General features: G+C 46.2%; 1 protein-coding gene across 2 annotated transcripts in view; it reads right to left on the bottom strand.

The window, feature by feature from the left end:
* Positions 1 to 18546, bottom strand: part of MTOR (mechanistic target of rapamycin kinase) — a 123316-nt gene extending 104770 nt beyond the window's left edge. The window contains exons 1-13 of one of the 2 annotated variants that reach the window (XM_055582322.1): positions 18399 to 18546; positions 16148 to 16323; positions 15405 to 15513; positions 14483 to 14715; positions 13012 to 13212; positions 12170 to 12304; positions 8497 to 8772; positions 8304 to 8412; positions 5130 to 5316; positions 4044 to 4172; positions 3106 to 3350; positions 1843 to 2058; positions 1295 to 1500 (exon numbers count right to left, since the gene is read on the bottom strand). In XM_055582322.1, coding sequence (XP_055438297.1) covers positions 1295 to 1500; positions 1843 to 2058; positions 3106 to 3350; positions 4044 to 4172; positions 5130 to 5316; positions 8304 to 8412; positions 8497 to 8772; positions 12170 to 12304; positions 13012 to 13212; positions 14483 to 14715; positions 15405 to 15513; positions 16148 to 16309 — 2208 coding nt within the window. In that variant the 5' untranslated portion in view covers positions 16310 to 16323; positions 18399 to 18546. Of the gene's footprint in view, positions 1 to 1294; positions 1501 to 1842; positions 2059 to 3105; positions 3351 to 4043; positions 4173 to 5129; positions 5317 to 8303; positions 8413 to 8496; positions 8773 to 9241; positions 10461 to 12169; positions 12305 to 13011; positions 13213 to 14482; positions 14716 to 15404; positions 15514 to 16147; positions 16324 to 18398 lie in introns of those variants that run through there. The other variant, XM_055582323.1, reaches the window with a different exon arrangement.
* Positions 18547 to 24028: the final 5482 nt, after the last annotated feature.

The following is a 24028-nucleotide window of genomic DNA, read 5'->3' as shown; positions in this document are numbered from 1 at the left end:
GGCTGAGTTCAGTACAGAGTAAATTCATTTAATGATGCTTCACATTTTCCAGTATCAGAAAAATGAGAAGGCCTGACAGCTTACTGTAAACTTCTCGATGACACAGGCTACCCCTGGCTGCTTCACTGACGTGCTTCCAGCACCCAGCAGTACTTGGAACATAGCAGGTCCTCAAAACATCTGTTGTCTGAATGAACATACTGATATTCTCATTAGGAATTATATCCTTATCAAGCTTACTTAGTACAGTTTGAGCTGGCAGGCTCAACAATGATTTCTTTTCCTTCCCCAAACTTTACTTATTTCAAGAAGACTTAAAATGATAGGCACCCCTAACACAGGCCAGCAGTTAAGAAATAAACCATTAAGCTAAAAGCATAAGTGACAATATAAGTATAATATTTATTTGTTCACTGATGACTTTATTCACTGTCACTTTAATTACGATAAACTGTGAATAAATGATATTTCTTTAGGATAAAAGTTACATATATTTATAATTTTCTATGTTTAAGTGCTTTATTTGTTAGAAGCGTTTATTTACTTCAAAAGAAACCATGGGGAGGGTCATGAAGCTGAGGGTGAGGTAGGGACAGGATGGAGTGAAGGGACGGGAAATGACTAAGCCATGCTGAGACCCAGAGAGGTGGGTGGAAGTAACGCAAGGCAGGCAGGACTGGACCCCAAGCGTTGCTCACAATGTGGCCAGAGAACTTACTTAGGTAGATGAAGACAAAAACCAGGGGATAAGTTTCAGGAGCTCAAGCAGCAAGGTCAACCTGAGGCTCTAGTCCAATCAGCTGAGCTTGGCATCTGGCATTATTGAGCAAAGACAGCCAGGGAGCCAGGGACCACAGAGCACGGGCAGTGATAATGAGAAACAGAGCTGGGACCTCTCCTGTGCTTGGCCTCTGTGGCCGGCCTGGCATCAGTGGGAGAATTAGGAGGGGAAGGATAGGGAGGCACTGGGCCAAGTGACACCCTCTGCAGCAGATGCAGAAAAGAGGAGCCAGAAGTGGATTTGCTGGTGACTTGCCAGGAAAAAGGAAGAGCTGCATGAGAGGTCAGCCTGGGCCTAGGAGGTCTCCTGGAGTCACACCGACAAGAGGCCTATGAGGTGATAAGCACTTGAACCACAATTACCAAGCTGGGAAAACATGTGGACTCTTGGCACCAAATGTGGCTTCTACCAGGCGTCTCAACCCTTCTCCCCCTTCCTCCTCTCTTTCCCCAAACAGTGCTCACGGGAGCGTGCCCTCCCCACCACCCCGAGGGGTGGCCGTCACACCCTCACCTGGATGAGCATCTTGCGCAGGAAGGGCATGACAAAGGCTGGGTTCATGCTGCTGAGCCGGCCCACAGTGCAGATGGCCAGCTCCCGGATCTCAAACACCTGGTCATTCAGAGCCACGAACAGGGCCTGCAGGTTCTCCGCCTGGGCCAGGTGTGCATCAAAGCGCTCATCCAGGGACGCCAAGACACAGTAGCGGATGTCGGGGTCTGCAAGAGCAAGTGAGCCTTTCAGTGCTTCTACTCTTTCATCCCTCCAGTCCTTTCCCACGTCTGCCTCCACTGCCATCATCCTAGAGGTGGACTCCAGACACCCTCGTCTCACCGAACTTGTCCTTTTCTTTCTCTACTGAAAGGACAAAGATGACAGAATTTAAGGCTGATTATCTTACACAATAGGCTGGCGTGGCCAAACCTAACGCCTTGCCAGAAGAGCTGAACATCAGTTTGTTGAGGCCAAAGGATTCCAGAAGGACCATGCAAGGAAGCTGGCTACTTCTAACTGCACCTGGCACCTACACTTCCCTCGACTGCCTGCATCTCAAACTTTACCAGGATCGGTTATCCCAACCACGAGCAGTTTGCTGAGCACATCTGCCACCACTTGCACTGCAGTCTGGCTGACCACATGAGCGTGGCCACTGATGAGGTGGACAGAGGGTGTGAGCAGACGGGAGCAGGTTCGGGCAGCCTCCATACGGATCTCCTTGTGCTCGCTGTTCAGGAAGTGATCCGCACAGTGGCGGACAAACTGGGTCAGAGAGTGGCCTGGATACAAGGGCAGAGAGAAGACAGAATGAACACCGCTGCTTTGGACAGCAGCTCTGTGACTCACTGTTAGTGGCCACTAATTTAATTTTCAACAAGATATTGATCAGCAAGATACTGACGCAGAACTCTTCTCTTAAAAAGGTAACAAATGGGATTCCAATGTGTAGAAAGGCAGATGGAGAAGGAACTAGGAGACGTACAAAAGACAGTTCCTCCCAGGCTTCCATCCTAATCTTTTATTTCCTTCAAAAAATGAATTATTTTCTTTTATTCTGACACTGTTTTTCATATTCCCAGAGAGAAAAACCATTTTTGATCAAATTTACCTTGTCTATTTTAGTTTCCAGATTCAAATACCAAAAAGAGAGTTTGATGTAGGCTGAGTTTAAATATAACTCCTTACTATTCATTAGAAATAAATTATCCTGAGTGTTAATCAGTGTAACTGGAGGAACTGAAACAGGAAATCACGGATGCCGTAAGTACTCAGACAGCACATCTAGACTTCTTATACTTGCTGTTTCTTTGTAGTCTTGACCAATACCACCTACGTGATCTTAAATTTCATCTACGTGTGCATTTTTCTCTCCTGAAATATATCTCCCTAGGGTGTTAACGTGGGTTTTTCTGCAACTTGGAATTCCAAACTGAACTGCATAGTACAGTACTCTTAGAAATCATACAGCCATAGTAACGAAAACACCCCAAGCCCTGCTTATACATTTTAAAGTATTAAACACCATCTCAGCTACAGGGAGGTAAGAAAGTACAGAGTCCACCTCTGTAGCATTAGTTCTTTGGATTAATGCATACTATTCTTCAAAATATCTGTACCCCCTATCCACTTTTCCTGTCTTTGTATGAGACAAAGAAACAAAGATAGGAATTAACAATATACAGAAAGAATATAGGAAGGATGAGCTGCTTGCAGAATCAGCCACCCTGTCTCCAGGACCCAAGCAAGAGCCAGGGATTCTAGGCACCTCAGTCTGTTCTCCAGGTTCCTAGTGTCACTGACTTTCTTGGCAAGAGTCACCAACTTACCTTCAAATTCAAAACTGCCAAGAGTTCGGAGAGCAAGGGTGATGCTGCCCACATCACTGGCCTCAGGGAGGGTCGTGAGGCCAGGGGAAGCCAGCTGATGGGCCAGGCCCTTGGGCATGCCAGGGTGCCGGAGGGGTTTGTGCATAAGGACCAGGGACAGCATCTTCAGGAGCCCGTCTTGGATGTCCTTTTTCAGCTGTGGAATCTGACGGCTCAGGTCGTACAGCACAGCTGTGAGGGCAGGGCTGAAGGGTGGGAAACCAGTCACGACAAGGGCATGTGACATCTGGTCTGTTCTGGAGAAGAAACAGCCCTTTCTCTCCAGAACGGGGACTGGGTCCCATCTCTGCTTGGTTTTTACAGCAGAAAGAATACTATAAAATTGAATATATATCCTAAACTCTCTTGGTCTGATTCCGGATTTCAAAACAATCTATGATTTTGTCATGAGCAAACCTGTTTACTATAATTTAGCCACTAAAACCAAGTCTCAATAAGTCACCTGAGCAGCAGATTGATAGCATCGTCCTTATTTTATAGATGAAGAGAACGAAAGTGTAGGGAGCTTAAGTAATTTGCCCATAATAATATAAATGACAACTGCGAACATTACCAGAGTGCTTCTTAAACACACAGCACTTTGTGAACTCTTCTACTTAATCCCCAGGACAAATCCAGACAATAGGAATTGTTATTGTACCCACTTTTCAGACTAGAAAGCTGAGGCTCAGAGAAGTTAAATAATTTAGTTACAATCACCAAGCAAGCTAGTGATGAAACATGGATTTGAAATCAGCCTGTGTATTTAGTGTGAACTATCCTACCTAGTCAATGTTATATGCCAATAGTCATGCCTCTTTCTTTCCACATAGACCCAGGAGTGTGGCTCGAGCCTCATACTAACTGAGACAGGGGCAGCTCAGGTTCCTGACACCTACCTCAGGCCCACTGCCAGCATGGGCTCCAGCAGCTCCTTGATGTCCTGTTGGATGCCTGGCCCCATGGCTCGGGCCAGCATGCTGATGCAGGTGAACACCGTGGCATCCACCTGCATAGCCTTCTGTCTCCTGCAGAGAACCCAAGTGTGACCAGTTTAGACATAATGGCATTTTGTGATGTCCTACCTCAAAATCACCATGGGGCAAGGAGGGCAGGCTACTCAAACGGGGCCACCCCATGTGGGTGTGCAGGTGACCTAGTGGGGCCCATCACACAGCCGTCACTGCAGACTTGTATATTTACAACAAATGTCCAGCAGATGGCAGTAAAGTCTCCTGAGTAAGAGGCCCCACTTCAGAATTCACACAAAAGGCGCCACATGGGTTAGTGTGGTGCTGGCCAAGGTACCGATTTAGGAAGCAAACTGAGCAACATGCAGGTCAGGGACCAGGAGTGAAGGGCACAGCCAGCATATGGGAAGAAATTCTTCTCCCTGTGAGGAGAAGGCTGGGCTTGAGATGGGCGAGGCTCAGTAATTCACTTAGCACAATCCTTGCTACTAACACAGGGAACTATGAAGACACAATTCTAATGAACTCTGACCCCATGAGCCTTAGAGAAGATACCGCAGCCTCGCCACTTTGCAGGGTGCTCAGGTCTTTCTCATATTTTATTCATTGGGAGGTTTCGAGAGGAAGAATAATGTATCCAACTTCAGTGATGAAAGGGTGACCATTAGGTCCCCTCATTTCTAGTCTGGGAATCCTCACTTTAGTTGTTATCAGAATAAGACCTTTGAAAGCCAGAGAAAAGAACAGAACTAGGAGATTCCCAATAAGTAATATACATATTGACAACAGCACTGGTATCTAATATGTTTGCAGGTATTCAAGCTTCCCAAATATTTACATCAATGTCACTTCATTTGGAAAAGGCCAGAGCTCAATTGAGGAAGGGCTATTCATTATATAATTTGCTGGTTAATGATGCAGAGAACAGGATTAAGCTCCACAGAAACTGGAATGGAGCATCCTTTCTCTCCAACCAAATGGGGTGGAAGGTGAAATAGTAATAAAGATGCTTACTTATGGGCGAAGTCCTTAGGGGGCAGGGCTGCTCGGATGATGTCCAGCACACGAGGTAAATAGACCTTGAACTCAGACCTCACAGCCACAGAAAGTAGCCCCAGGGCTTGAAAGGCTGCTGTCCGTTCCTTCTCCTTCTTGACGCAGCTCAGGACATGGTTCATGGTATCCTGGAGGTACTGGGTATCTGAGCACAGAAACGACAAAGCGTATATGGCTCAAGGTGAGGGCTGGTCTCTGTGTCAAGGTCAGGGTTCCTATGGAACATGCAATTTAAGAATAAATCAAGAAAGCCTGTTGGAAAGGCATTAAAGAGAATTGAGAGAATGTACAAACCAAAGTCTTATGCTTGATAATCACTCCTCTGATAAAGCTTTTAGAAATATTAGATATATAAGCTATTTTTCTCCTTTAATAAAAAAAAAACTTAATCACATTAATTGTCCCCATCCGTGTTACATTTTGAGGGAAAAGATTATATGCTCTTGTTTAAGAAATATATGTTAAATCTTGGTTTAAAACGAGGAAAGGATCAATTAAGCTATTTTATATTGAAATTTACAGTAATATTGAAAATTGTTTCCAATAAACAGGCCATTCCCCTCAGCCTAGGCCTAGAAATCACTTTGCTATCACCTAGAGAATTCTGTACAGTTATATTTAATAGAATAAGATTTAGTCTGTAATTTGGAAAGCCACATGTGTATTTTCATTAAGTTTACATAAGGCAATGTGCACGGGTAGGCGATTCTTGGGCAATTTAAGCTAAAGTGCTATGACTCCTCAGAAGGCCGGAGCTGCCTGCTTCGCGCCTTGCTTGTTTCTCCTCTTCCATCTCGCCGGCCTCAAGGCCGTGCACCAGCAGCACATACTTCGGAGCGGAGAAGGCAAGACCATATGTCCACTATCCCCGAGAAAGTGGGGCTGTGGAGGGCCACGATGGCTGCACTCAGCAACACGCCACTGCGTTTCCGCCATCGACGGATGTCTCCTCTCACAGCTTGAGGCCAGGTGAGGTGAGACCACACATCCCCCGTCCCCAAGTGAGCACTGGAGAGGGAGGGCCACCAAGACCACACTCAGCAACACACATCACTGCGTTTACACCACTGAGGAAATGTCTTCTCTCACAGCTCGTGGTCAAATGAGTTGACCTCCCACCAGCTGAGGCACGCTGGGGCTTGAAAACAGGCAGAAACCAAGGGGATACCACCCTCAAATCAGAGTGCGTCTATGAGGAAAACTAGACCTGCAGAAGGGCAGTGTTTCAGCAGGAAATGAGCTTAAATGATAGTGGCAATTTCCTTTTCCAGATTTAGCACCCCAAGAGACTAGGAATCTGGCATTGCTAGATTCTAGCCCAAACCCAAGGGGAGTATTTTTGACATTCCCAAAGGCTGCATCATCAGGAAGTGCAAGCAATGACTTCCAAACTGTTAAGCTTTAAAAAGTGGCACTTTCCCAATGAGACTGTACTTACACAGGCCGCTCAGGCTGAATTCCAAGGACATATTTTAGTATATTATTTAATAAAACAACAAAACCCACATCAAAAGAACAAACCTGGGGGCCTTCTGAGCCCTTGTATCCTGCTGCTAGGCCATCTTTTGAACTTACTAGGGTAACTGCTTCCACAATATGCCAGACTTTGATCAAATATGGCCTACTTATTACTCTCTTTTGAACCACAGACTTTCAAACCAAGATCATTTAAAGCTCTACTGAATAGGGGCATGTCTGGTTATTAAAAACAGAGAAAAGCTGCTGAACACCAGGAGAGAAGAATAGAAAACTGAAAAACTACGGATGATTTTCATTACATCCTTTCTTTATGGTTCAGTGATTTTATGTGGCTATTTGTCTCATCCTCACTCAGCACGGCCTGTGTTCACACCCCACACATTAACACTTCACCAGCTGTATTTTGCTGCTGTCTCATCTGAGCTGAGCAGTATGATGAGTCTACGCCAGGGAAAGGCATCTGTGGAGGGGCAGGCTGGCCTTCCGTTTTCCATCTCGGCTCTCACTGGGTCCTGTACGCTTATGAAATGCAGGCAGCATGCACCACAGTGAAGACCAAAGAGATGTAGGGCCAAGGTCTCTACACCCAGCAAGGAGGGAGGTGAGACCAGGATGTTAAGTATGAACAGGCAACTGGAGTAATAGTATAATTTTTACCTTTACCTTATTATTAAAAAGGCTTTGAAGTAGCCAGAGGAGCCAGCAACAGTAATGGTTTCTATTTCTTGGAGCTCACTCTGCACCAGGCACTTAGAAAGGTGCTTAGACATTAAGGCAGCCCATCTCGTGGTGCAGGAACTGTCACTCTAACTGGACCCATCCAGAAGTGAAGGTCCAGGAAGGTCACACAATCTGCCCCAAATGTCACAGCTAAGAACAGAGGCTGGGACTTTCCCCCTGGTGGTCTACTGTTTAAGACTCTGTGCTCCCAATGCAGGAGGCGCAGGTTCGATCCCTGGTTGGGGAACTAAGATCCGGCATGCCTCATGGCGCACCCAAGCAAAAAGAACAGAGGAAGATTCACTCCAGGTCTGATGCCGTGGCCCTTCCACAGCTGGGGGTTATAATGAGAAAGGAAAAGCATGCTTCCAGCTGAAGTGAACCAGGCAGGCCTCATGGAGAAGCCACTGTCCAAGCTGGGCCAGTTTCAGGAGCTAGGAATTCACAGCAACCGGTGGGAACAGGGCAGGAAGGGGGGAAGCCACAGTCTGTCACCCGTGAAACCAGCCCCTAAAGCGTCTAGTCCTTCCTCCTTGTGAGCGAGGAGGCAGCCTGGTGCCCACCTCAGGGGCAGATGCAGGACTGCATCGGCTCCTCCATGCCCCACAGACTAGCCACTGCACCCCACAGAAACCCAAACTGCCCTCCCTTCAGTCTATCTGGAGCCCATTCGTGAACGAACATGTTGGCTTCCATGTGAGAATTTGCTTGGCTCTAGCAGCACCTCTGCCTGCACATTTGGACTGTCCCGGTGTCTGCCACATTTACAGAAAACCCAACTACGTACCGCTGAAACTGGCTAAGAAACCAGAGACTGGCCTTTCAGCAGTCACTGCTTCAAATGAGAAGCAGTTGTAACTTTCTGCAATCATGTCTTCTCTGTTTAATTACCCCTGATGGGTAACAACACAACGCATCCATGGACATCCTCACCTGTGAAGGCAGAAGGTCGGAAGGCAGCCAAGCGGGGCAACAAATTAAGGATTGTCATTTGGATCAGCGAGTTCTTGCTATTCCTGCACTTCAGCACCCACTGGCACACCTGAGACAGGAAGAACACAGGGTTGGTAAAGGAAGGGGAGGCATGGAGCTTGGGAAAAGAGAGAGCAGGCTTTCTGCTACTGACCTGATCAAATTTCTCCTCCATCAAGTCCCTGCAGCAGCGACTTTCCACCAGCATGGACTTTGCCGGGCTGGGGGAGGCCCCAAAGCCCATGAGGCCTTGGTGAGAGCTGTACCCCAGCAGTCCCACCAAGGCATTTGACTGCTGGGGCTGCACGGACTGGAAACTGGTGAAGGGGGTGATATGACGGGGTTTCGTTCCAAAACCCATGAGATCCTTGCAGTACTTGTCATGGACCAACTGCTGCTGTGTGATTTCTTCCATTTCTTCTCTCAGGCGCTGTACACATGAGGGAAAAATCACCTTTACTCACAAGAGGCATTTACCCGGGCACCGTGGAGTCTATGAGCAACACACACCCAACCCTGAAATGCAGCTCTTCCCACAGGGGATGGAGGCCACTCTTGTTGAGGATTCAGGTTTCCCTAGAACCTTGCAGGGGGCCTGATTCTAATTTAGGTAGAAGAGCACCACCTACTGAAGGATGGAGCAGCAGCAGGGGGCTGGCTCCCAAGGACCCCTAAGCTACCCTTGGTGTGGGAAAGCTGACTGTTGATGGCTATGACAGGAGACTCCTGAGAGGGTGAGGGGCAGCCCCACTCCAGCACCCTGCTAAGGAAGCTCTGCTGGCCCTCTTCTCACCTGAAACCCAGGTAGAAACAGTGGAGGCAAGTGATATTCTCAGAGGCCTAGGAATTCTGTAAGAGGCATGGAACAAGCTGATTGGCTGAGAACTCACACCTCTTACCTATTCAAAGGACTGCTCAATAACTCGTCCTCCAGCAGTCCAAATTGAGAAAGATAAGAGAACAATTAATTTCCAGACTTCCAAACTCTTCTCACAGATATTTTCATTTTTCAGAAAATCTTGTCCACTATTTTTGTCAAGGTCACCAACATTCTTTCATTGCTAAATTGAATGGTCAGTCTCAGTCCTCATCTTATTTGACTTGTCTGCAGCATCTGATCCAACGCAGTGTTTCCTCCTCCTTGAAACCCTTTACTCACTTGGCTCCTTGGACCCTGAGCTTTGCTGGCACCCACACCCACCGCCACCACTACTCCTTGGTCTCCCTGGGTTCCTCAGGATCTCAGCCCCCATCTCTCCCCCAACCACCCTAGTTACCGGGGAGTTCTCATCTAGTCTTACGACTGGAAATAACATGCACATGCCAACAACTCCCACATCTGTCTCTCACTCAGATCTCTCCCCCAAACTACTCAACATCTCCAGTCAGATGCACAATAACAAGTTCAAAAGCAAACCCCTGACCTTCCACCCCAGACCTCATTACTCCCATTTCAGTAAATAGCAACTCTACCCTTCCAGTCACTGAGGCCCCAAACCTGGACTCCTCTCTCTCCCACCGACCTCCAAATCCCAAATTTAGAACCCAGCCCCTCCTGGCACCACCACAGCTCCCAGTATGGTCTAAGCTGCCCAAGTCCTCTACTGAGATGCTACAGTTCTGTCCTGACTAGACTCCTGGCCTCAGCCCTGGCCCCTCCAGTAATTTATTTCCAATGATATGTGCAGGGGCTTCTGACATCCTATGTGATGAGTCCCCTCCTGCCCCAGGTATTCCCTGGACCCTGCCTCCCAACTCCTCTCTCCTCTCATTCAGCTCACAACAGCAAGCTCGCTCCCTTCATAAAGCAGCACACTCCTACCATGGGGCCTTGTGCTTACAGAACCAGCTGTCTGGAAGGGGCATCCCCAGATGTTTGTATGGCTTTGTCCTTAGCTTCTTCACGGCTATGCTCAAATGTTACCATATTGTATAATGTAATACTTGATCCATGCTAGCTTCCCCATTCCTTTCTCTGCCCTACTTTTCTCCACAGCACGTATCGCCATACGCTGTACTATATATACTTTTATTGATTTGTGTATTGTCTGCCTCCTTTTGCTAGTATGTACTGTTTTATTCACTGCTGTATTATTCTAGCTCTTAGGACACAGTATAACTGGCCTATAGTAGATGCTCATTCTATTCTGTTAAATAAATGAAGAAGTTATGAAATTATAATACTTTATATTTGTATGGTGGTGATGGTTTAGTTGCGAAGTCATGTCCGACTCTTGCAACCCCATGGACTGTAGCCCGCCAGGCTTCTCTGTCCATGGGATTTTCCCAGGCAAGAACACTGGAGTGTGTAGCCATTCCCTTCTCCAGGAGATCTTCCCAAACCAGGGATGAAACCCAGGTCTCCTGCACTGCAGAATTCTTTCCCGACAGAGCCAACAGGAAAGCCCTTACATTTGTATAGTTCTTTATAATTTACAAAGCACTGTCACAAAGTACTATTTCATTTAAACCTATGAGCTAGGTGATATTGTCCCATTTTTCTGGAGACAACGAAGATCCCAGAGCTGTGTGGGGTACAGTGGAAAGCATGTTATACTCAGGTGGGGAAATCTCTGAGGATGATCATTTACGCAATGCCCACTAGGAATCAGGAGTTGTGCTAAGCACCTCATATATATTTAGAAACCTTACAGGAGCTCAATGAGGTGGATAAGACCCTTTTAAAACTGAGAAAACTGAGGGGGTGAAGTAATTTACTCAAGTCACACAGCAGAGAGAGGAGTGGGGATCCAGAGCTAAACTCTGTGCTTCACACGCTGCGGCACACACTGTGCCCACACCCAGGACACAGGCACTGACAAACGTCACTGGGCCTCCAAAAGCAGGAAGCCCTGGGGTAAAATTCCACAGCAACCAGCTCCCCACTGGAAGACTACCTCCCAGATACGCCCTGAACCCAGCACGAGTGGACTGACACTGAATCCACTCCTGCGTCTACACTACCAGAGTCAGTGGAAGCCGTGTCTGTGCCACAGCCGCACCTTCCAGGGGCCGCTTCCAGCCGAGAGAACGCAGTAAGAATGCTATGGCGGGCCTCCTCTGACAGCCAGGTCTGGCCTGAGGACCCTGGGATGGCTCTGCATGGTAGATTAGGACGCTTCCATCCCATTCTTCCCGCTCTTGTTCACTCAGGGTCAGACACGCTCTGAGGCCTGATGGTTCTCCCAGCCTCTTCCAGCTCCCTCTTCATTTTCTCTCACAGGCTATTTCCCTAATACAATCCTTGTACTTTTAAACCCATCTTTGTAGCTGCTCTTTGAGCCAATACACCTCCTAACTCATCTTTCTGCTTTCCTCCCTGCCTCTCCACAAGCTCTTCCCCACAAGCAGCCAATGACTGTTGGAAGACACATGCCGTCATATCATCCCCTGGGGTAAGAATAAGAGCCTGGGTGGACCACAAACTATGAGCTTCCCAGTGGGGCCCCACCCTCCCTCTTCCCACTCATGGTGCACCAGCTTCACTTCCCTTCCTGCTTGAACTTGTCAAACTCTCTTTCACCCTCAAGTCTGTGCATGGATAACCTCCCTGCCGGCTGCTAGGCTGGCTCCTCCATGTCATGTGGTCTCAGCTCAAATGGCATCACTGCAGGGAGGGAGTCACCCCCTGCATCCTATTTCCCTCCACTCCATTTCTTCATAGATCTGACTGCTGTCTGAAATGCTCTTATTTCTTTGTCTATTACCTGTTTCTCTATAAAATGTAAGCTTGTGAGGATGAGAATCTCGCCTCATCTCAGTCTCAGAATGGCATGTGGGAAGCCTGGAACCCCTGACCTCACTGTTCCTCAGAAGTGGCTTCTCACCTCTCCCTCCATGCTACTGATCCGGACCAGCTCATTGAGGATAAGCAGGGCTCCATGGATCCGGTCATCCCGATTCATGCCTTTCTCCTTGGCCAAGGTCTCATCAAACCCTTTCTCTGCTTCTTCAAACGTGTGCTACAGAGAGATGCAGAATGCCTTCATTACACAACATGCAGAGTTAGAAAGCAGCCCGCCCATCTATGTGGGGGGTTCCGAGGTTACCATGCCTGCTCAGGGACTCGTGCTAGTATCACAAACAATACTAACTCATTGAGCTCTTTCATCTAATTTAGCTTCAACTCTCACAACGCTACCATGAGGCAGATTAAAAACAGAAACTAAGTGACTTGCCCAAAGTCACAGAGCAGCCAAGACTAGAACCCAGGTATCCAAGCCCATGTTCAAGGCTCTTGGTGTAGGACAAGCCTCAGTAGGTTCTCCTGGCAGCAGCAGTCAGCATGGGACTCGCAACACTAGAGGAGAACTGGTTATTTTCTCAGTATTTACCGCATTTCATTCCTCCAGACACGCCCGTTTTTCCCTACTTCAACATCTCTGAAAAGAGACCCCTTATACTTGTTGTTAAAAGGCAGTGAGTGTAACTGGCACTGCAGTCTCACTATTAGTGGTGTGTAAAATAATGGCGTAGCTATGGACAGATCTTTGCTTTCGTGGAAAACAACAAAATAACTACTAATTCACAGTGAGCTTAAAAAGTCATGTAAGACCAAAGCAGACATGACGCTAGCTCTGTGGCCAGGGGCCTACTGCTGCTCTTTAAGCCCAGTGACGCTCTAGGCCGAAGTGCTTTGCTGGAGGCTGGAATGGAACCATCTCCTCACCCTGTACCACTGCGGCTTCTGCATCTCTTTTGGCTCCCGCTGGGTGGTGAGGATCAGACAGGCACGAAGGGCGGCGACGGCTCCCTCCCGGATGGCCTGTTTGGGGTCCCACACGGCGACAAAAATATTGTCAAAGAAGGGCTGCACTTGCTGGAAGAAGAAGGTGGGGACGCTGATGGCCAGCTCACGGAGCACCAGGACCTGGGAGGAAAGGCACACAGAGATCTTGCATCTGGATCAGAGAGCTCTGTTCTCTTAGGAACACAGCCTCTTTTCATGCCAGAGCCAACACACACTAGGAAAACAGCACACTTGCCCACTCTTGTAGCTCAGAATTCCTGGGGACCTAGGAATGAGAGTAAAACTGATCAAACATCTCAGGGTCCATTATCACAGGGTGTTTAGAAATAGAACGCTTGTACAGGAAAGTCAGGACACAAGTTCTGAAAGCACAGCCGTGCTTGATGTTTTATATACTGCTCCACTAGAAGATAGTAGATAGATAAATAAATAGCCTAGAATGTACCTGGACTATTTAAGCAGTCAATAAACCTTTACTGAATGAATGTTCCTGTTTAATATTTAATCTTGCTTTTTTCATTTGACCATGGAAAAACGGAAGGTGGGCGGGAGGGTCTGCCCCAAGTTAGAGTTAGAGAGTGGCACCAGAGGCAGGCCTCTCACCCAGGCAGGCTCCTTTCTCATGGTGCTGCCTGCTAAAGAGGGAAGCGACTGGAAAGGATCCACCTAAAGCTTCTATTCCTACCACATTGGTTCATAGATTCTGTCTCTTAAGGACAGACTCTCCCCCGCCTCCCAGCCTGGATTGTTAGCCCATCAAACAAGTCTTTTTCAGGGATGAGCCTTGGAGAGTGAGGAGGATGTGCTCTAGAAGAAGAGGGTAGAAGCCACCACTCCCTCAAATGCAGAACAGCCAAGGGGAAAGAGGAAGTCTGGACTGTGTACTGACCAATCAATAAATGACTAAAACATAAACAGGAAAGGCCTGGGAGAAGGCAGACCCACTCTCCCAGCAGGGGGAGCGAGTACCTCCCTTGCTCCTCTCTGCAGCCCAGAACTTCCTTATTCCACAGGATATTGAGGGACCTTGACAGAGGGATGCTGCATATAGTGCAGCTGTCTAAGGCTTTGTAAGCCTCTTAGCTTGTGGCTTCTCTTCTTTCCTGTGGCTGAACGGTGCCTTCTGGGGAAGTGTTTTCGACTGGAAAATCAGAGGTCAGGGTAAGAACTGCACACAGGTCTGCCTCTCAAGCAATGAAAGAGAATGTTAATTTTCCTCCTCAGGAACGGAGCTCAGGGTGAGGAGAGAAAGGGATCCGGGGCAGAATTCAGGGCCACCAAGAAGCACAGTGCCTCTGCCTGGAGCGACCCTCTCACTCTTTGCCTTCCAGGGCCCTAAGCACATCACATAAAGGACCCTGACACAATGCACTGCTCCCCAGACACTCACAGCCGCATGTCTCCGGCCCTCATTGCGGTCAGCACCCAGCCATTCCAGGGCTCGCTTCACCTCAAACTCCACATACTCAGCAGTGAAAGTGTCCCCTGCCATGGCAAGCCGACCAATGGCCTTGGATGCCATTTCCATGACAACTGGGTCGTTGGAGGGAAGGAGGTTCCGAAGGTAGTTAGCAAATCTTCCAATTCGAGTGGCATTCCCGCCTTCCACTCCTATGAGGCTGGCTGGAAAAGACAGGAAGGCAAAAGGTGAGGAAGGGCACAGGCTGCCCAGGAAAGTAGGCGGCTTTCAGAGGGACACAGCCAGTGACCTCTTCCTTTTCAGTACCGACTGAAATCTCCAGACAGTAAGGACGCAAACAATTTTCATTTCAACCAACAGATCTGGCATTTGTGCCAGAACTACTTACATAAAGCAAAATGACCTCATTTTAGTAAATACAATTTGTTTTCCCAAGAAGAAAAGGAAAACAAACTGGGACTGAATAATAGTTCACAGGATGGATGACTAGTTCCTGGGAGCTGAAAATTACCTGCCTTTCATTCAATGCATCCCAGCTCTACTTTTCTGTTTGTGAGTCCTGCTATGCCACACCGTGCTATGGAGAAAACAGAGCCTGGAGTGAAAGCAGGCTTCTAGTCTCAGCCCTGGTGCATTGGCCCTAGAAAAGTTGCTTAATGGTTCTGAGATATGGTTCAGATATATGGATATCTGAAAATACCTGCTTTGCCTATGTCCCAGGACTACTGCTAGAATAGCCGAGTAAGGACACTGAAAGCCATGAGGCTCCTTAAAATTCCTTAAACAAATGTGAACTAAGTATCCAGTAGGAAGCAGACACAGGGTGCAGTGGACACAAAAGTGAACAGTCCTTTATTTCCAGTTCCCACCTCACCAGAGACTCTGTCCTTACCTATGGCCAAAATGCCACCTTTCCTCTCATTGGCGTCTGAGCTGGACACCAGTTCAAAGATGTGATGGTTCAGCTGATCATAGAAGCGAGTAGACTCCTCTTGACTCATCTACAAAAGAAGATGTACTCAGCATAACTGCTCATGTCTCCCTGATGCTGGGATGGCTCCCAAAGGTTAGGACCTGAAAGGCAGCCGGCAGGTACAGTTCAAGCCAAGGGGGACACGGCTGCTGCCCATTTCTAGTTTTAAACTGTACAGCAATTCATTGGTCTATTTAACAAATACTTATTGCATATCTTATTCAATAGCAGGCCACCCACCGTCCTAGATTCTACCTAGTATCAGAGGTATAAGGACAAATAAGACATTGTCCCTGACCTCAAGTCTGGTCTCTGTTTAGAAAGCCCCAAGCAACCAACTCTTCAAAGCCATGCCAACCACTGTTATCAGGCAGAAAGAGTGGAAGGTCTGGAATGTGGCATGAAACAGAAAAAAATGAAAAGAAACAGCCATCTCTATGCTGACTCTTAAAATACCACACCTCAGGAAATGCCACAGAAATGTGTAACTGCTGCAAAGGAATCCGCACATTCTGTGGACATGAGAAACTGGGCGCCTTTCTGAAATGGAATCTTTACATTTTCTGAATCCTCACTTAGGGGTCAAGAGGCATCTAACCCAGGGACGGTACAGGTAGCCCCAACACTCCATGATGAATGGCCCTAATGACAACAGTCCGAACCTCTCGGAGCTCCATGGTGACATAGTGCTGGAGCTCCTTGGCAGCTTTGGCCCTAGTCTCTTCATTCCGGCTCTTCAGGCCGCTGGCAAACTGCTGCAGGACGCTCACATTGCTGGATGTGGTGGCAGCTGTGGTGGCGGCAGCAGGGCCGGTTCCAAGCATCTTGCCCTGAGGTTCTTTGGAGAGATGCTTCCTTTAATATTCTGAATAACAAACTATGGCAATGAACTTATATATGGTCCCAACTCCTCAACACAGATCTTCATATACCCAAGTTAAGCTGGGGAGCCAAACAAGGTTGGGAGACCTCACTGAAAAACACGCAAAGAGCCTTGAGCCATTCAACAACGACTGATGTTTAAAAGAGGCAGCACAGTAGCACAGGTCAAATTATGGGCTGTGCTGCCAGACTTACCTGGGTGAGAATTCAGTCCAAAATTATATATCTTGAGGAAGATACTTAATAGTTTCCTTAACTGTAATAAGAGGATAATAGTACCTAACTCATAAGGTTGATGTGAGGACTGAGTGAGTTAACCCATGTTAAAAAATGATTAAAACAGTGCCAGGCACACAGTGAATTAATTGTTACTAGGTATGATTATCTTTATGACTACTACATACAGGGCACAGTCAGGTACTAGAGTGGGGAGGCAGAGGGAGAGAATAAGCATGCCTAAGGCTGCCCCTTTCCTTGAGGAAAATTTAAAGAGGGGCACTGTTTATTATTCTATAGCAGCACTGCCCAACAGCAATATGAATCACAAATGTAACTTTGAATTTCCTAGTAGCCATATGGAAAAGGTAAAAAGAAACAAGAAAAATGAACACATTTAATCCCAACACATCCCAAATATCATTTCAACACGTTATCAATACAAAAAAATTATTGACATATTTTTTCATTCTTTTTTTCTGTACTGAGTCACCAAAATCGAGTGTGCATTTTACAGTTAGGTCAATTTCAACTCTGACTAGTCACATTTCAAGCACTCTAAGCCTCATGTGGCTGATGGTTATTGTATTGGGCGGCGGGGTTCTGTATTTTTAAAATTTTTTATTATTTTCTATTTTTATTTTGTGGTCCTGCCCTGCAGCATGTGGGATCTCATTTCCCCGACCAGGGATTGAACCCGTGCCCACTGCATTGGAAGCAAGGAGTCTTTTACCACTGGACTGTCAGGGAAGTCTCTGCTCTATAAAATGTACCTGGAACGTGAGCTAAAAGAGACTGATATGTTCCTGAGATCACGCATTTATTCTTCAATTATGTACTGTCCCTTCCCTCAATAAGCTTACAGTCTAGGGGGAAACACAAATAATCAAGAGACCATAACAAAGTGGCTATGATAAAGCTCTGCCAGACTGCTATAGCAGTAACATATACACCCGTCCACGTTTTAACAGAAAATCAAATTTTCAAAATTTCTTATTTTTGAAAGAATCTGTGAAATCCAGACGGGTAAAAAACAGTAATAATTGATTCTGAGAAGCTTTTAAATACTCCAGCATCAAGAAGACTACAAAAAGAAGTGTCAGACTTTAGGGCTGAGGAACCCCAAGGATTCCAGAGAAAACTACTACAGAGAGTGTGCACCTGGCTGTGATGAGGGGGAGGGAGGCTAGCAAGGAATTTCCAGTCTCAGAAAGGAATCAGCCTATCTTCATAAGGTCTAAGGCCCACAGGCTATCTGCCCCAGGCACAATTCAATGAAAATACTAGAAGTTAAATACACGAAGGGTCTTGGCGAGGGCTTACAGAAGTTAAAGCCAGGTGCCCAAACTAGGGATGGGGGCGGGGGACGGAGAGGATGAAACTCAGGGTGGAACCGAGCTCAGCTCCGGGGAATGGGTCCTTGAGAGGCATCCACAGTGGAGCGCAAGGGGCTGACACTGACGTTGGTCCTCTCTGAGGACAATGTGTATAGGTGGTTCAGAAGAAGGGTTGACTGATGGGTAGAGACCCAAAGGCGCCCCAGCAACACAGGAGCTGATGGGCCGGCCTTCTGGCGCCAGAAACGCACGATAGGCTAAAGGGTCTGGGGGTTTCCTGGAGGTCCGGGAGGAGGTGGGCGTAGCCTTGCGAGGTGAGGGTCAAGGCCTCCGGCGGCGCCCAACTCCATGGGGCCAGTACTGAGGGGACCCCAAGTCCCAGACGGACGGCTTCCCGGGGTGCCCCCACGGACCAGGTTGGCCGGGGGTCTGAACATTCCGCCGCCTTGGAGGGGTCGGTGCCAGGCTCCAGACTCACCGCGCGGCTTCGGCCAAGGCCTCAGCTGCCGCCGCCAGCGCCGGTACCGCCGCTTCAAGGCCCGGTCCCCACCACACGCCTTGCCCGCTGTCCTCTAAGCCGGGCGGGAGGGAGGGCGTACTCCTAGCCCTAACGACCAATCGACGGGCATAAGAAGAAAATAGACAGGAAGACAGGCCAATAATCATTTAGGAGAAGTTAGGCTTCGGGACCCGGCTTCTCCAGGGGGCGGGGACTGTTCAAATAGACAAACCCCGTGGCCAGTGGCAGGAGAAAGGAGGCTTAGGTTCTCTCGGGAGAACCAATCATTCGTGAGTTGACTTCAGTCACTTCCACGCACACATCCGGTGCATCGTTACTAAAGTTCCCCACTGCACCTGGGCCGTGGCGGTGCCCATTTCGCTGTCTGGGTACCGCGGGATGGGACCACGAAGGACTAGGCGGAGGTTCGCGACCCCAAATTTAATTTTCGAGAGCAATGTGTGAGCGAAACCGACGCACTAGCACTAGTCTATCCATGATTTTTCTTCTGTGAAACGTAATTCGCATTTTAAAGCATTTTTAGTTAAATTTCCCCACTTTCCCAATATTATCTAGCTCCCAAGATCATTCGCCAGAAACCGTGGGCAAAATTTAACTAAATGAGCTACTTGTGACTAAATAATTTCGAAGCAGTATCATTTTTTAAAAATCCTTTCGAAAATCAATAGAAATGGAATTTGACTACGTCTCATTTTTAAAAAATCACCGTCCATTATAAAAAAAACATTGAAAAAATTTAAATATCTCACAGTTCGGTTCAGTCCAGTCGCTCAGTGGTGTCCGACTCTTTGCGACCCCATGAACCGCAGCACTCCAGGCCTCTCTGTCCATCACCAACTCCTGGAGTCCACCCAAACTCATGTCCATCAAGTCAGTGATGCCATCCAATCATCTCATCCTCTGTCGCCCCCTTCTCCTTCTGCTCTCAATCTTTCCCAGCATCAGGGTCTTTTCAAATAAGTCAGCTCTTCACATCAGGTGGCCAAAGTATTGGAGTTTCAGCTTCAGCATCAGTTCTTGCAAAGAACACCCAGGACTGATCTTTAGGATGGACTGGTTGGCTCTCCTTGCAGTCCAAGGGACTCTCAAGAGTCTTCTCCAACACCACAGTTCAAAAGCATCAATTCTTCAGTGCTCAGCTTTCTTCACAGTCCAACTCTCACATCCATACATGACCACTGGAAAAACCATAGCCTTGACTAGACTGACCTTTGTTGACAAAGTAATGTCTCTGCTTTTTAATATGCTGTCTAGGTTGGTCATAACTTTCCTTCCAAGGAGTAAGCGTCTTTTAATTTCATGGCTACAATCACCATCTGCAGTGATTTTGGAGCCCAGAAAAATAAAGTCAGCCACTGTTTCCCCTTCTATTTGCCATGAAGTGATGGGACCGGATGCCATGATCTTAGTTTTCTAAATGTTGAGCTTTAAGCCAACTTTTTCACAATGGGAGTCCTATTAAATAAAATATGATGCATTTATATTAAGGAAAATACGTGCAGTCACTAATAATCATAATTAGGTGAATATTTGCTAAGAAGGAAAAAGGTTAACAGTTATACAGTATAATATAACCTATTAAAATTTTGGGCTTCCCTGGTGGCTCAGATGGTAAAGAATCTGCATGCAATATAATTCTTATATGTCAATGCTCACATGGGGAAATACAAAAATAAGATGCAATGGAATTTGGGGAAGGCATACTTTTTTCTTTTCACCTTACCCTCAATTACTTGTATAATAAAAGCAGTGTTTGTTGAACAGGTGTAAGTTTCTAAAAGTACTAAATTGACAAAAGTGGTTTCATGGTATTCTGTGGCTAACAAAATGCTTTGGCAGATTTAAAAGAAAAAAATTATGACTACTTTAGGTTTAGAATCTTTTCATTACATTGATTCTTTTATGAAATAATTATTCCTCTGAATTTCACATTTTTCACTTGTTTTCAACATCTCTATATTTAGTCATTAAATATTTTTGAATGCATAATGCATTCACTATTCAAATCTCAAAATAAATAAAAATTATATTTATCATTAAAAGTCTTGTTCCACCCCTGCCCCTTCACTCGTTTCTTAGTTCTTACGTATCCCTACTTTCTTTTTATGTAAATACAAAACATATAAATAGATCCTCTCATTTCCCTCTTTTGTTACACTATGTACACTGCTATGCACATTTTAAAGTTCTAGAGTATCTTGGGGATCTTTCTATTGTAGTGTATAGAAAGCTTCTTCGTTCTTGTTCTTCGTTATTGTTGTAGCTGCATAGTATTCCATCATGTGACTATATCACAATTTATATTTTCAGTTCTCTGTTGAAGGACACGTGTTATTTTCAAATCCTTTTTTATTTCTCTTTTCTTTTTGGCTGTGCTGGGTCATCATTGCTGTGAGCAGGCTTTCTCCAGTTTCAGCAACGGGGGCTACTAATTGTAGCATATAGGCTTCTCCTTGTGGTGGCTTCTCTTGTTGCAGAGCATGGGCTCTAGGGCACTTGGGTTTCAGTAGTTGTGGCACATGGGCTTAGTAGTTGTGGCACTTGGTCATAGTTGACCTGCAGCATGTGGAATCTTCCTGGACCAGGGATAGAACCCATGTCCCCTGTGTGGGCAGGAGGAGTCTCAACTGCTGCACCATTCAGATCAGATCAGATCAGTCGCTCAGTCGTGTCCGACTCTTTGAATCACAGCATGCCAGGCCTCCCTGTCCATCACCAACTCCCGGAGTTCACTCAGACTCATGTCCATCGAGTCAGTGATGCCATCCAGCCATCTCATCCTCTGTCGTCCCCTTCTCCTCCTGCCCCTAATCCCTCCCAGCATCGGAGTCTTTTCCAATGAGTCAACTCTTCACATGAGGTGGCCAAAGTACTGGAGTTTCAGCTTTAGCATCATTCCTTCCAAAGAAATCTCAGGGCTGATCTCCTTCAGAATGGACTGGTTGGATCTCCTTGCAGTCCAAGGGACTCTCAAGAGTCTTCTCCAACACCATTGTTCAAAAGCATCAGTTCTTCGGCACTCAGCCTTCTTCACAGTCCATCGAGGGAAGTCCTATTTTCAAATTCTTGTGGTTACTAATGATGCTGCAATGAATGCCTTTGTATGTACAATTTTATTCCCTGGCATCTATACAAAATAATATCCAGAAATGTGATTATAGAGTCATAGGGTAAATGCCTATGTAATTCAATAGATTTTGACTTACTCATCTCACATGCTAGTAAAGTAATGACTAAAATTCTCCAAGCCAGGCTTTAGCAATACATGAACTGTGAACTTCCAGATGTTCAAGCTGGTTTTAGAAAAGGCAGAGGAACCAGAGATCAAATTGCAAACATATGATAGGTCACCGAAAAAGCAAGAGAGTTCCAGAAAAACAACTATTTCTGCTTTATTGACTATGCCAAAGCCTTTGACTGTGTGGATCACAATAAACTGTGGAAAATTCTGAAAGAGATGGGAATACCAGACCACCTGACCTGCCTCCTGAGAAACCTGTATGCAGGTCAGGAAGCAACAGTTAGAACTGGACATGGAACAGTAGACTGGTTCCAAATAGGAAAAGGAGTACGTCAAGCCTGTATATTGTCACCCTGCTTATTTAACTTATATGCAGAGTACATCATGAGAAACACTGGGCTGGAGAAAGCACAAGATTGCCAATCAAGATTGCCAGGAGAAATATCAATAACCTCAGATATGCAGATGACACCACCCGTATGACAGAAAGTGAAGAAGAACTAAAGAGCCTCTTGATGAAAGCGCAAGAGGAGAGTGAAAAAGTTGGCTTAAAGCTCAACATTCAGAAAACTAAGATCATGGCATCCAGTCCCATCACTTCATGGCATATAGATGGGGAAACAGTGGAAACAGTGGCTGACTTTATATTTCTGGGCTCCAAAATCACTGCAGATGGTATGATTGTAGCCATGAAATTAAAAGACACTTACTCCTTGGAAGAAAAGTTATGACCAACCTAGACAACATATTAAAAAGCAGAGACATTACTTTGTCAACAAAGGTCAGTCTAGTCAAGGCTATGGTTTTTCCAGTGGTCATGTATGGATGTGAGAGTTGGACTATAAAGAAAGGTGAGCACTGAAGAATTGATGCTTTTGAACTGTGGTGTTGGAGAAGACTCTTGAGGGTCCTTTGGACTGAAAGGAGAGCCAACCAGTCCATCCTAAAGGAGATCAGTCCTGGGTGTTCTTTGGAAGAACCGATGCTGAAGCTGAAACTCCAATACTTTGGCCACCTGATGTGAAGAGCTGACTCATTGGAAAAGACCCCGATGCTGGGAAAGATTGAGGGCAGGAAGAGAAGGGAACGACAGAGGATAAGATGGTTGGATGGCATCATTGACTCAATGGACATGGGTTTGGGTGGACTCCAGGAGTTGGTGATGGACGGGGAGGCCTGGAGTGCTGCGGCTCATGGGGTTGCGAAAAGTTGGACACGACTGAGTGACTGAACTGATTGAATTCAATAGATATTGTCAAATTCATTTCTTATCAGGGAAGTACCAATTTTGATTTCCGCCAGCAATATATAGGATTTTTATCTTCCTAAGACATGGTAGGGCCCTGTTTTCTAATGAACTGTCAAAGATGGTTTTACAGCAATAGTCATCAGTACATTTATAGGTCTCTTTTCAGGTTACAGAGTTTTCTTGTCCATTACATTAAAATAATAGTTAATATTTATTGAGCACTTAGAAAGTATCAGTCATTTTGGTGGATACCGTAGAGTAGTGGTTAGCTCCAGCATTTACTGTATGAGCTATATGACTATATAAGCAAGAACTTATGTACCTAGTTTCTTATCTTTAAAACTAGAAGGATTATAATGTACCTACCTCTGTAGGTGGTATTGTGTGGTTTCAATGCTAATACATGTAAAGTACCCAAAATACCTGGAGAAAGGGGTGGCAGCCCACTCCAGTATTCTTGCCTGGAGAATTCCATGGACAGAAGAACCTGGTGGGCTATGGTGCATGGGGTCGCAGAATCAGACACAACTGAGCGACTAACATACACACACACACACACACACCCCAAAATACCATGTGACACATATGAACAGTCACTAAATGCTGTTACTGCTATTCCTGAACATTATGAATGAGGCAGGTTGTGTTGTTCCCACTTTGTACATGAGTAATCTGATATCCAGAGGGATTGGGTCACAGAGTAGGTAAGTGATGGAGCCAGGATTTTAATATATCTGCTTCTTCCTCTTGTCTGATTTGGCAGCATTGAATATTCAGATTTCGCCAGCATTGCAAGTATGTGGTGGGTGGTGGAATTGTAAATGGTTAACAACCAGATGTGAGGGGAGGGGGGCATGTATGTATATTCAGGGCTTTCTTCATGCTGTGTGACCTGTGAGGTCAGAATGCTCTGTCTTGAAATTCTTAATGATTTTTGAATAAGAGGTCCCAAATTTTTATCTTGCACTGGGCACCAAAATTACATAGTCAGTCCTGTGTACATATATATTATATGTGTATTACAACTTTCACTAATATGAAGGATGTGTGGCACAAAACTTACAAATAATAATAAAATAGACAAAACTCTTTATTGTA

This window comes from Bubalus kerabau, chromosome 5 (genome assembly GCF_029407905.1).
Source record: "Bubalus kerabau isolate K-KA32 ecotype Philippines breed swamp buffalo chromosome 5, PCC_UOA_SB_1v2, whole genome shotgun sequence".
Classification (NCBI taxonomy): Eukaryota; Metazoa; Chordata; class Mammalia; order Artiodactyla; family Bovidae; genus Bubalus; species Bubalus kerabau.
Note: the sequence above shows the minus strand (reverse complement) of the source record. Positions and strands in the feature narration are given on the sequence as shown.